This window comes from Oncorhynchus nerka, linkage group LG26, assembly GCF_034236695.1.
Source record: "Oncorhynchus nerka isolate Pitt River linkage group LG26, Oner_Uvic_2.0, whole genome shotgun sequence".
Classification (NCBI taxonomy): Eukaryota; Metazoa; Chordata; class Actinopteri; order Salmoniformes; family Salmonidae; genus Oncorhynchus; species Oncorhynchus nerka.
Window position 1 is genome coordinate 43,974,419 of NC_088421.1, and position 12,158 is coordinate 43,986,576.

General features: G+C 47.1%; 1 protein-coding gene across 2 annotated transcripts in view; it reads right to left on the minus strand.

The window, feature by feature from the left end:
• Nucleotides 1-613: 613 nt before the first annotated feature.
• Nucleotides 614-12,158, minus strand: part of LOC135564763 (cytokine receptor-like factor 3) — a 133,086-nt gene continuing 121,541 nt past the window's right edge. Inside the window, exons 1-3 of one of the 2 annotated variants that reach the window (XM_065010777.1) lie at nucleotides 10,130-10,643; nucleotides 6,347-6,483; nucleotides 614-961 (exon numbers count right to left, since the gene is read on the minus strand). In XM_065010777.1, the coding sequence (XP_064866849.1) occupies nucleotides 743-961; nucleotides 6,347-6,463 (336 nt within the window). In that variant the 5' untranslated portion in view covers nucleotides 6,464-6,483; nucleotides 10,130-10,643 and the 3' untranslated portion in view covers nucleotides 614-742. Of the gene's footprint in view, nucleotides 962-6,346; nucleotides 6,484-10,129; nucleotides 10,644-12,158 lie in introns of those variants that run through there. The other variant, XM_065010776.1, reaches the window with a different exon arrangement.

Here is a 12,158-nt window from a genome sequence, read left to right on the forward strand (position 1 = left end):
ACATGATTCTGACGGTACTGAGGAGGAGGAGGAAGAGGAGGAGAAACATGATTCTGATGGTACTGAGGAGGAGGAGGAAGAGGAGGAGAAACATGATTCTGATGGTACTGAGGAAGAGGAGGAGGAGAAACATGATTCTGACGGTACTGAGGAGGAGGAGGAAGAGGAGGAGAAACATGATTCTGATGGTACTGAGGAAGAGAGGGAGAAACATGATTCTGACGGTACTGAGGAGGAGGAGGAGGAGAAACATGATTCTGATGGTACTGAGGAAGAGAGGGAGAAACATGATTCTGACGGTACTGAGGAGGAGGAGGAGGAGGAGAAACATGATTCTGATGGTACTGAGGAAGAGGAGGAGGAGGAGAAACATGATTCTGACGGTACTGAGGAGGAGGAGGAGAAACATGATTCTGACGGTACTGAGGAGGAGGAGGAGGAGAAACATGATTCTGATGGTACTGAGGAAGAGGAGGAGGAGGAGAAACATGATTCTGACGGTACTGAGTAGGAAGAGGACAGGAGAAACATGATTCTGACGGTGTGTAAGAGTCATAATAATTTGTGAGGTGATTATATTATTATATTAGTCCTGTTACACACAGTGTGTAAGGAACATGTGTATTTTGCATATCCTACTCCCCCTGAGACAGTCTCAGGGAGTGGGGTTACGGCCATGGTCAACTTGTTAAGTGCCTTGCTCAAGGGCTCCGGGATTTGAACCATGCGTCCCTCCGTCTATCTATACCTCACCCTCTCGGAGCAGCTCGTCTGCAGTGTTGACTCCGTGTTCTATGAGTTTCTGGCAGTCGTCCAGCGGTCGAACGCTGTCCTGCTCGATGACATCCACCTCGCTAAGGAGCACACTCAGACGCTCCGTCAGGAGGCGGGTCACAGCCGTCTGGAGCTCTGAGAAATGACGCTTCAACCCCTCTCTGGCCTGAGACGAGCTGCCTCGTACCTGGGGGAGAGAGAGGAGGGGGAGAGAGAGGAGGGGGAGAGAAAGAGAGAGGAGGGAGAGAGAGAGGGGGTGGGAGAGGTTCAATTGATATGCTAACTTTGTACCAAAAATGCTAAAATGCACTGTTTCCAAATCGTAACCAGTCCCCCAACGGAACAGGAAGCTGAGCTGCATCGTACCTGGAGGAGCGAGAGGAGAGGAAGAGAGAGGAGGGGGAGAGAGAGGAGGGGGAGAGAAAGAGAGAGGAGGGAGAGAGAGAGGGGGGGTGGGAGAGGTTCAATTGATATGCTAACTTTGTACCAAAAATGCTAAAACGCACTGTTTCCAAATCGTAACCAGTCCCCCAACGGAACAGGAAGCTGGTGGTTAGTCGTTTGCAGTGAAACTTAGTCTCTGTTTCAGTTCCTCTTAACAGACAATCATGCTGAGCTGAACTCCTGTCATTATGAAACTACTAGACTGTCTCAGTCCCAAATGGCACCCTTAGTGTCTTTATAGTGCACTGGTGCTCATAGAGAGGAGGGGCCCATAAGGGAGGAAGGGCCAATAGAGCTCTGGTCAAAAGTAGTGCACTATATAGGGAGCTTTTTGGGACACACCCATTGACTGACAGTCCTCCTCTCACTATGACTCTGACTATGAGAGAGAGAGAGACCAGAGAGAGAGCTAGAGAGAGAGACAGACCAGAGAGAGAGAGAGAGACCAGAGAGAGAGAGGCCAGAGAGAGAGGGAGAGACCAGAGAGAGAGAGAGAGACCAGAGAGAGAGAGAGACCAGTGAGAGAGAGAGAAAGAGAGAGAGACCAGTGAGAGAGAGAGACCAGAGAAAGAGAGACCAGTGAGAGAGAGAGCGAGACCAGTGAGAGAGAGACCAGTGAGAGAAGGGGAGACCAGTGAGAGAGAGAGAGATCAGAGAGAGAGAGAGATCAGAGAGAGACCAGTGAGAGAGACCAGAGAGAGACCAGTGAGCGACCGAGAGAGAGACCAGTGAGCGAGAGAGACCAGTGAGCGAGAGAGAGAGAAGGAAACAGAAGAGCAGAGGAGCTGCACTGATAAACAAGAGAAAAGAATAGTTGGATGGGGATGGAAAGACCTACATAGAACACTATCAGAGATCAGTGTGTTTGGACAGCAGGACACAGGAAATGCCTCACTGGAGCCATTGCATCACTTCCTGGTGTCTATCAGTTTTGTGGAGATAAGGGCAGTATCCTAAATGACACCCTATTCTCTATATAGTTAACTCATTTTGACCAGGACCCAAAGGTAGTTCACTATGTAGGGAATAGGGTGCTATTTGGGATGTGGCCAAACATCATGTATATTTTGGGACGGTGAAGGATGGGAAAGCTAATATTGTCATCTGGAATACAATGACATGTCCACTGGGAGTAGAGGGCATACAGGCTGGGGAGAGAGAGATAAGAGGTATGAGAGAGAGAGAGAGAGAGAGGAGTTAGAGAGAGACGAGAGAGAGACCAGAGAGATGACAGACCAGAGAGAGAGAGAGAGAGGGAGACAGACCAGAGAGTGAGAGCGAGAGAGAGAGATGACAGAGAGAGACAGACCAGAGAGAGAGAGAGAGAGAGACCAGAGAGAGAGAGAGAGAGAGAGACCAGAGAGAGAGAGAGAGAGAGACCAGAGAGAGAGAGACCAGAGAGACCAGAGAGATAGAGACCAGAGAGAGAGAGACCAGAGAGAGAGAGAGACCAGAGAGAGACAACTACAGGATGTTTTGACTCCCTCTCTTCCAGAAGCCAGAAGTATCTAAGGCACACACACTGCTCACGGATGTCACGCCATCCTGGTAATCTGTGTGTGTGACAGAGCAGCTTTTCCTGCCTGCCTCGTCTCATATTACAGTGATGATGACTCATCCCTGGGGAAGAGGGGGGTTATGGGAAAAATGGCCCAAAACTGGACTCTACAGCTGGGAAAGGAGAGAGATGTGTGCCAGATAATGGGGTGGGAACAGTGGGCCCAGAGAGCAGCAGAACAGAACCATTCTGTAGATAAAAGTGTCCGTTTCAATTCATTGATAACTTTGGCGTTCTCTCTGTTATATAGAGGGGGTACTACCCGTTCTCTTGGTTATACAGAGGGGGTACTACCCGTTCTCTTGGTTATATAGAGGGGGTACTACCCGTTCTCTTGGTTATATAGAGGGGGTACTATCCGTTCTCTTGGTTATATAGAGGGGGTACTACCCGTTCTCTTGGTTATATAGAGGGGGTACTACCCGTTCTCTTGGTTATATAGAGGGGGTACTACCCGTTCTCTTGGTTATATAGAGGGGGTACTACCCGTTCGCTTGGTTATATAGAGGGGGTACTACCCGTTCGCTTGGTTATATAGAGGGGGTACTACCCGTTCTCTTGGTTATATAGAGGGGGTACACCCGTTCCCTTGGTTATATAGAGGGGGCACTACCCGTTCTCTCGGTTATATAGAGGGGGTACTACCCGTTCTCTCGGTTATATAGAGGGGGTACTACCCGTTCTCTCGGTTATATAGAGGGGGTACCACCCGTTCTCTCGGTTATATAGAGGGGGTACTACCCGTTCTCTTGGTTATATAGAGGGGGTACTACCCGTTCTCTTGGTTATATAGAGAGGGTACTACCCGTTCTCTTGGTTATATAGAGGGGGTACTACCCGTTCTCTTGGTTATATAGAGGGGGTACTACCCGTTCTCTTGGTTATATAGAGGGGGTACACCCGTTCCCTCGGTTATATAGAGGGGGCACTACCCGTTCTCTCGGTTATATAGAGGGGGTACTACCCGTTCTCTCGGTTATATAGAGGGGGTACCACCCGTTCTCTCGGTTATATAGAGGGGGTACCACCCGTTCTCTCGGTTATATAGAGGGGGTACCACCCGTTCTCTTGGTTATATAGAGGGGGTACTACCCGTTCTCTTGGTTATATAGAGAGGGTACTACCCGTTCTCTTGGTTATATAGAGCGGGTACTACCCGTTCTCTTGGTTATATAGAGCGGGTACTACCCGTTCTCTTGGTTATATAGAGGGGGTACTACCTGTTCTCTTGGTTATATAGAGAGGGTACTACCCGTTATCTTGGTTATACAGAGGGGGTACTACCCGTTCTCTTGGTTATATAGAGGGGGAGTACGTGTACCGTTACACCCCCTATTCAGTAGATGGGAGAGGTGTTTAGGGAGAGTACGTGTACCGTTACACCCCCTATTCAGTAGATGGGAATTGAACCACAGAAGTAGTTGTTTTATACACACTGCCTTTCACCTGCAACACGTCAGCTGGATGGAAACATCTCTCTGGGGGGGGGAACTGAGACATCTTGTTTTTAATCAGGATTTTAGACCATTCTGATCTGTCGCCCCTGAACTAAACAGCCTGTTTTCAATAGAATGGGCTTTTAAGTTCGGGAGTTGGACGACTCCGCCTCCGGTTTGGCCAATGAGTCGTGTTTGTCCCTCTCTCTCTTTTCATATACCTCTCTGTTTCTGTTTTACTTTTAGAGGGAGAGGGAGGAGGGGAGAGGGAAGAGGGGGAGGGGAGAGGGAGGAGGGGGAGAGGGAGAGGAGGAGGGGAGAGGGAGGAGGGGAGTCTCTCTTTCTCTTTTCATATACCTCTCTCTGTTTTACTTTAGAGGGGAGGGAGAGGGGGGAGGGGAGGAGTCTCTCTCTTTTCATATACCTCTCTTTCTCTGTTTTACTTTTAGAGGGAGAGGGAGGAGGGGGAGAGGGAGGAGAGGGAGGAGGGAGGGGAGGAGGGGAGAGGGAGGAGGGGAGAGGGAGGAGGGGGAGGGAAGAGGGGGAGGGGAGTCTCTCTCTCTTTTCATATACCTCTTTTCTCTGTTTTACTTTTAGAGGGGAGGGGGAGGGGAGGAGGGGAGGGGGAGTCTCTCTCTCTTTTCATATACCTCTCTTTCTCTGTTTTACTTTTAGGGAGAGGGAGGAGGGGGAGAGGGAGGAGAGGGAGGAGAGGGAGAGGGAGGAGGGGAGAGGAGGAGAGGGAGAGGGGGAGGGGAGAGGGAGGAGGGGGAGTCTCTCTTTCTCTGTTTTACTTTTAGAGGGGGGAGGGGGAGGATGGGAGGGGGAGTCTCTCTCTCTTTTCATATACCTCTTTCTGTTTTACTTTTGGAGGGGGAGGGGAGAGGGAAGAGGGGGGAGGGGGAGTCTCTCTCTCTCTTTTCATATACCTCTCTTTCTCTGTTTTACTTTTAGAGGAGCAGGAAATAACAACATCGTTTACAAGTGCTTTTTTCGTGAATGCACTTTTGTTAAATCATCCCCCGTTTGGTGAAGTAGGCTGTGATTCACTGATGAATTAACAGGCACTGCACTGATTATATGCAACGCAGGACAAGCTAGTTACACTAGTAATATCATCAACCATGTGGAGTTAACTAGTGATTATGTGAAGATTGATTGTTTTTTATAAGATAAGTTGAATGCTAGCTAGCAACTTACCTTGGCTCCTTGCTGCACTCGCGTAACAGGTGGTCAGCCTGCCACTCAGTCTCCTCGTGGATTACATTTTTTTATGTTACCTTTATTTAACAAGGCAAGTCAGTTAAGAACAAATTCTTATTTTCAATGACGGCTTAGGAACAGTGTTCAGGGGCAGAACGACAGATTTGTACCTTGTCAGCTCGGGTTTGAACTTGCAACCTTCTGGTTACTAGTCCAACTCTCTAACCACTAGGCCACCCTGCCCGCCCCATTGCAATGTAATCGGCCAGAATCGGCGTCCAAAAAAGCCGATTACCGTTTGTAATGAAAACTTGAAATCGGCGCTAATTAATCGGCCATGCCGTAGGTCGACCTCTAATCTGAATGAAGGTTGGACCAGTGTAGTTATCACCTGTTACCTGGTTGCGTGAGGGTTGGACCTGTGTAGTTGTGTTAATACCTGTCTGCGTGAGGGTTGGACCTGTGTAGTTGTGTTACTACCTGTTTGCGCGAGGGTTGGACCAGTGTAGTTGTGTTAATACCTGTTTGCGTGAGGGTTGGACCAGTGTAGTTGTGTTAATACCTGTTTGCGTGAGGGTTGGACCAGTGTAGTTGTGTTACTACCTGTTTGCGTGAGGGTTGGACCAGTGTAGTTGTGTTAATGCCTGTTTGCGTGAGGGTTGGACCAGTGTAGTTGTGTTAATACCTGTTTGCGTGAGGGTTGGACCAGTGTAGTTGTGTTAATACCTGTTTGCGTGAGGCTTGGACCAGTGTAGTTGTGTTAATACCTGTTTGCGTGAGGGTTGGACCAGTGTAGTTGTGTTAATACCTGTTTGCGTGGGGGTTGGACCAGTGTAGTTGTGTTAATACCTGTTTGCGTGAGGCTTGGACCAGTGTAGTTGTGTTAATACCTGTTTGCGTGGGGGTTGGACCAGTGTAGTTGTGTTAATACCTGTTTGCGTGCTTGGCTGAGTCCATGTAGGCGTTGTTGTAGTTCGCTCCTGTAATTCTGAGCTGCTTCTATACTCTCCTTAGCCTCCTGCAGCAACGCCTCAGCTTCTATAGACATCCTGCTGTACCGCCTGGCTCCTACACACACACACACACACAGACACAGACACAGACACACACACACACACACACACACACACACACACACGTCATTAGCGGATGTTTGTAACTTCGTGTCCCTGTGGTCTGATACTCTTCACTCTGACAGCGTTCAGACTGGAACGTGTGTATTTCCCCTGAAGTCAGTTTGACGCTCTGCACCACCACAGTACTACAACAAGGAGGGTCAGACAGACAGCAGGGAGGAGAGACAGTAGCTTGTAGACCAGACAGACAGCAGGAAGGAGAGACAGTAGCTTGTAGACCAGACAGACAGCAGTGAAGAGAGACAGTAGCTTGTAGACCAGACAGACAGTAGTGAGGAGAGACAGTAGCTTGTAGACCAGACAGACCGCAGTGAGAAGAGACAGTAGCTTGTAGACCAGACAGACAGTAGTGAGGAGAGACAGTAGCTTGTAGACCAGACAGACAGTAGTGAGGAGAGACAGTAGCTTGTAGATCAGACAGACAGCAGTGAGGAGAGACAGTAGCTTGTAGACAGACAGACAGCAGTGAGGAGAGACAGTAGCTTGTAGACCAGACAGACAGCAGTGAGGAGATACAGTAGCTTGTAGACAGACAGACAGCAGTGAGGAGAGAAAGTAGCTTGTAGACCAGACAGACAGTAGTGAGGAGAGAAAGTAGCTTGTAGACCAGACAGACAGTAGTGAGGAGAGACAGTAGCCTGTAGACCAGACAGACAGCAGTGAGGAGAGACAGTAGCTTGTAGACCAGACAGACAGCAGTGAGGAGAGACAGTAGCTTGTAGACCAGACAGACAGCAGTGAGGAGAGACAGTAGCTTGTAGACAGACAGACAGCAGTGAGGAGAGACAGTAGGGGAGATAAGAGGAGAGTAGAGGATGTCTGACGATGATGTGCAAAAATAGATCAAACCACTTCCCTTAACTGGAGGAAAGCAACCAGCCAACCAGAGAGCAGACACTAGCAGCAACCAGCCAACCAGAGACCAGACACTAGCAGCAACCAGCCAACCAGAGACCAGACACTAGCAGCAACCAGCCAACCAGAGACCAGACACTAGCAGCAACCAGCCAACCAGAGACCAGACACTAGCAGCAACCAGCCAACCAGAGACCAGACACTAGCAGCAACCAGCCAACCAGAGACCAGACACTAGCAGCAACCAGCCAACCAGAGACCAGACACTAGCAGCAACCAGCCGACCAGACACTAGCAGCAATCAGCCAACCAGAGACCAGACACTAGCAGCAACCAACCAACCAACCAGAGACTAGCAGCAACCAGCTTCAAGCAGATCGTCCCTATTCACAGTCAAGATGACTTCATAGTAGATAAAACAGAAATCCATGAAAAGTGCCACAAAGAGCTCTACTGATGCTATGGGTTCGAGTACAGCCTGTACCAGACCAGAACATGCTGAGGTAGTTTGGCTGAAGGTAGAGTACAGCCTGTACCAGACCAGAACATGCTGAGGTAGTTTGGCTGAAGGTAGAGCAGCCTGTACCAGACCAGAACATGCTGAGGTAGTTTAGCAGAAGGTGAGGATAGAAAACAGTCTGTACCAGACCCAGAACATGCTGAGGTAGTTTGACTGAAGGTAGAGTACAGCCTGTACCAGACCAGAACATGCTGAGGTAGTTTGGCTGAAGGTAGAGTACAGCCTGTACCAGACCAGAACATGCTGAGGTAGTTTGTCTGAAGGTAGAGTACAGCCTGTACCAGACCAGAACATGCTGAGGTAGTTTGGCTGAAGGTAGAGTATAGAAGAAGCCTGTACCAGACCAGAACATGCTGAGGTAGTTTGACTGAAGGTAGAGTACAGCCTGTACCAGACCAGAACATGCTGAGGTAGTTTGTCTGAAGGTGAGAAAGTACAGCCTGTACCCAGACCAGAACATGCTGAGTGTAGTTTGGCTGAAGGTAGAGTATAGAAAGAAGCCTGTACCAGACCAGAACATGCTGAGGTAGTTTGACTGAAGGTAGAGTACAGCCTGTACCAGACCAGAACATGCTGAGGTAGTTTGGCTGAAGGTAGAGGATAGAGTACCGTCTGTACCAGACCAGAACATGCTGAGGTAGTTTGGCTGAAGGTAGAGGATAGAGTACCGTCTGTACCAGACCAGAACATGCTGAGGTAGTTTGGCTGAAGGTAGAGTACAGCCTGTACCAGACCAGAACATGTTGAGGTAGTTTTGGTTTGAAGGTACAGGATGAAGAAGTTTACTTCAGTCTTCACTAAAACCTCCACCTCAAGTGCATTGTTTCGCCCAGACTGCCTAAAGACTGGTTTCACACACAGACTGTCTAAAGACTGGTTTCCACACAGACTGTCTAAAGACTGGTTTTGCCATAGATCCTCTGGTTTCACACAGACTGTATAAAGACTGGTTTCACACAGACTGTATAAAGACTGGTTTCACATAGACTGGTTTCACACAGACTGTATAAAAACTGGTTTCACATAGACTGGTTTCACACAGACTGTATAAAAACTGGTTTCACACATAGACTGTATAAAGACTGGTTTCACATAGACTGGTTTCACACAGACTGTATAAAGACTGGTTTCACACACTGGTTTCAGACTGGTTTCACACAGACTGGTTTCACACACAGACTGACTGGTTTCACACACAGACTGCATAAAAACGGGCTCACATAGGACCTGGTTTCACACAGACTCGTATAAAAACTGTTTCACATAGACTGGTTTCACACAGACTGTATAAAAACTGGTTTCACATAGACTGGTTTCACATTGACTGTATAAAGACTGGTTTCACATAGACTGGTTTCAGACTGTATAAAGACTGGTTTCACACAGACTGCTTCACACAGAGACTGCATAAAGACCGGTTTTCTGCACAGACTGTTTCACAGACTGTAAAAAACTGGTTTCACACAGACTGGTTTCACAGACTGGTTTCACACAGACTGTTTCACACAGATCATAAAAACTGCTTTAATATAGACTGGTTTCACACAGACCGTAGTAAAAACTGGTTTCACATAGACTGGTTTCACAGACTGTATAAAACTGGTTTTTGCCATAGACTGGTTTCACACATAGACCAAAGTAAAGACTGGTTTCACACAGACTGTATAAAGACTGGTTTCACACATAGACTGGTTTCACACACAGACTGGTTTCACACACAGACTGGTTTCACACACAGACTGTATAAAAACTGGTTTCACACATAGACTGTATAAAGACTGGTTTCACACATAGACTGTATAAAAACTGGTTTCACACAGACTGTATAAAGACTGGTTTCACACATACTGTATAAAGACTGGTTTCACATAGACTGGTTTCACATAGACTGTATAAAGACTGGTTTCACACAGACTGTATAAAGACTGGTTTCCACATACTGTATAAAACTGGTTTCACATAGACTGTTTCACACAGACTGGAGAAAGACTGGTTTCAGACTGTATAAAGACTATTTCTACAAAGACTGTATAAAAACTGGTTTCACATAGACTGGTTTCACACATAGACTGTATAAAGACTGGTTTCACACAGACTGTATAAAAACTGGTTTCACCAGAGGTAGAAAGAGGAGATGGACAGGTTTTCACTAGAAGCCATCCCAGTGTACACAATGTGTCCTACCCTGCCCCCAAACACACACCTTAGTGAGGACATCTGGGAGGTTGATTGATTGATTGATTGATTTCTGTTCAAAGGGTCACGGTACGACTGTCAAACACACACAGCCACCGGGAGGGTCAGAGTTAGTATTGCATGACAACAACACCAGTGGAACCACATGACCCACTGGGCTGAACCCACCCGTTTCCCTCCAGACGGATAAAACAAAACACATGGTCTGTCCCTTAAAGAACTCCCCCTGGTAAAACGGAGTCCAGTATTTAGGGAATAGGGTGCCACTTGGGATGCAGTAGTGGTTCCATCTCCCCCTGGTAAAACAGAGTCCAGTATTTAGGGAATAGGGTGCCATTTGGGATGCAGTAGTGGTTCCATCTCCCCCTGGTAAAACAGAGTCCAGTATTTAGGGAATAGGGTGCCATTTGGGATGCAGTGTGGTTCCATCTCCCCCTGGTAAAACAGAGTCCAGTATTTAGGGAGTAGGGTGCCATTTGGGATGCAGTAGTGGTTCCATCTCCCCCTGGTAAAACAGAGTCCAGTATTTAGGGAATATGGTGCCATTTGGGATGCAGTGTGGTTCCATCTCCCCCTGGTAAAACAGAGTCCAGTATTTAGGGAGTAGGGTGCCATTTGGGATGCAGTAGTGGTTCCATCTCCCCCTGCAGACATCTTTGGTTCAATCTACAGACCTAACAGATAGATTGACTGTGACTGTAGGCCTAACAGAACCACACAGACACAGTCAATCTAACAGAACCACACAGACACAGTCAATCTAACAGAACCACACGGACAATCTAACAGAACCACACAGACACAGTCAGTCTAACAGAACCACACAGACAATCTAACAGAACCACACAGACACAGTCAGTCTAACAGAACCACACAGACACAGTCAATCTAACAGAACCACACGGACAATCTAACAGAACCACACAGACACAGTCAGTCTAACAGAACCACACAGACACAGTCAATCTAACAGAACCACACGGACAATCTAACAGAACCACACAGACACAGTCAATCTAACAGAACCACACAGACAATCTAACAGAACCACACAGACACAGTCAATCTAACAGAACCACACGGACAATCTAACAGAACCACACAGACAATCTAACAGAACCACACAGACAATCTAACAGAACCACACAGACACAGTTACACTAGAGCATATTGAGATGTGCTTCTTTGTCACTGATCTGTTAGAAAATAACTAGTGTATGTTTTTCAGAAAGCTTTCTAAAAGGGTGTGGTTTGTTGTTGGTAGCTGTTCTCAGTCTCTAGAATCCTACAGATTATAACACACCGTCTCTAGAATCCTACAGATTATAACACACCGTCTCTAGAATCCTACAGATTATAACACACCGTCTCTAGAATCCTACAGATTATAACACACCGTCTCTAGAATCCTACAGATTATAACACACCGTCTCTAGAATCCTACAGATTATAACACACCGTCTCTAGAATCCTACAGATTATAACACACCGTCTCTAGAATCCTACAGATTATAACACACCGTCTCTAGAATCCTACAGATTATAACACACCGTCTCTAGAATCCTACAGATTATAACACACCGTCTCTAGAATCCTACAGATTATAACACACCGTCTCTAGAATCCTACAGATTATAACACACCGTCTCTAGAATCCTACAGATTATAACACACCGTCTCTAGAATCCTACAGATTATAACACACCGTCTCTAGAATCCTACAGATTATAACACACCGTCTCTAGAATCCTACAGATTATAACACACCGTCTCTAGAATCCTACAGATTATAACACACCGTCTCTAGAATCCTACAGATTATAACACACCGTCTCTAGAATCCTACAGATTATAACACACCGTCTCTAGAATCCTACAGATTATAACACACCGTCTCTAGAATCCTACAGATTATAACACACCGTCTCTAGAATCCTACAGATTATAACACACCGTCTCTAGAATCCTACAGATTATAACACACTGTCTCTAGAATCCTGCAGATTATAACACACTGTCTCTAGAATCCTACAGA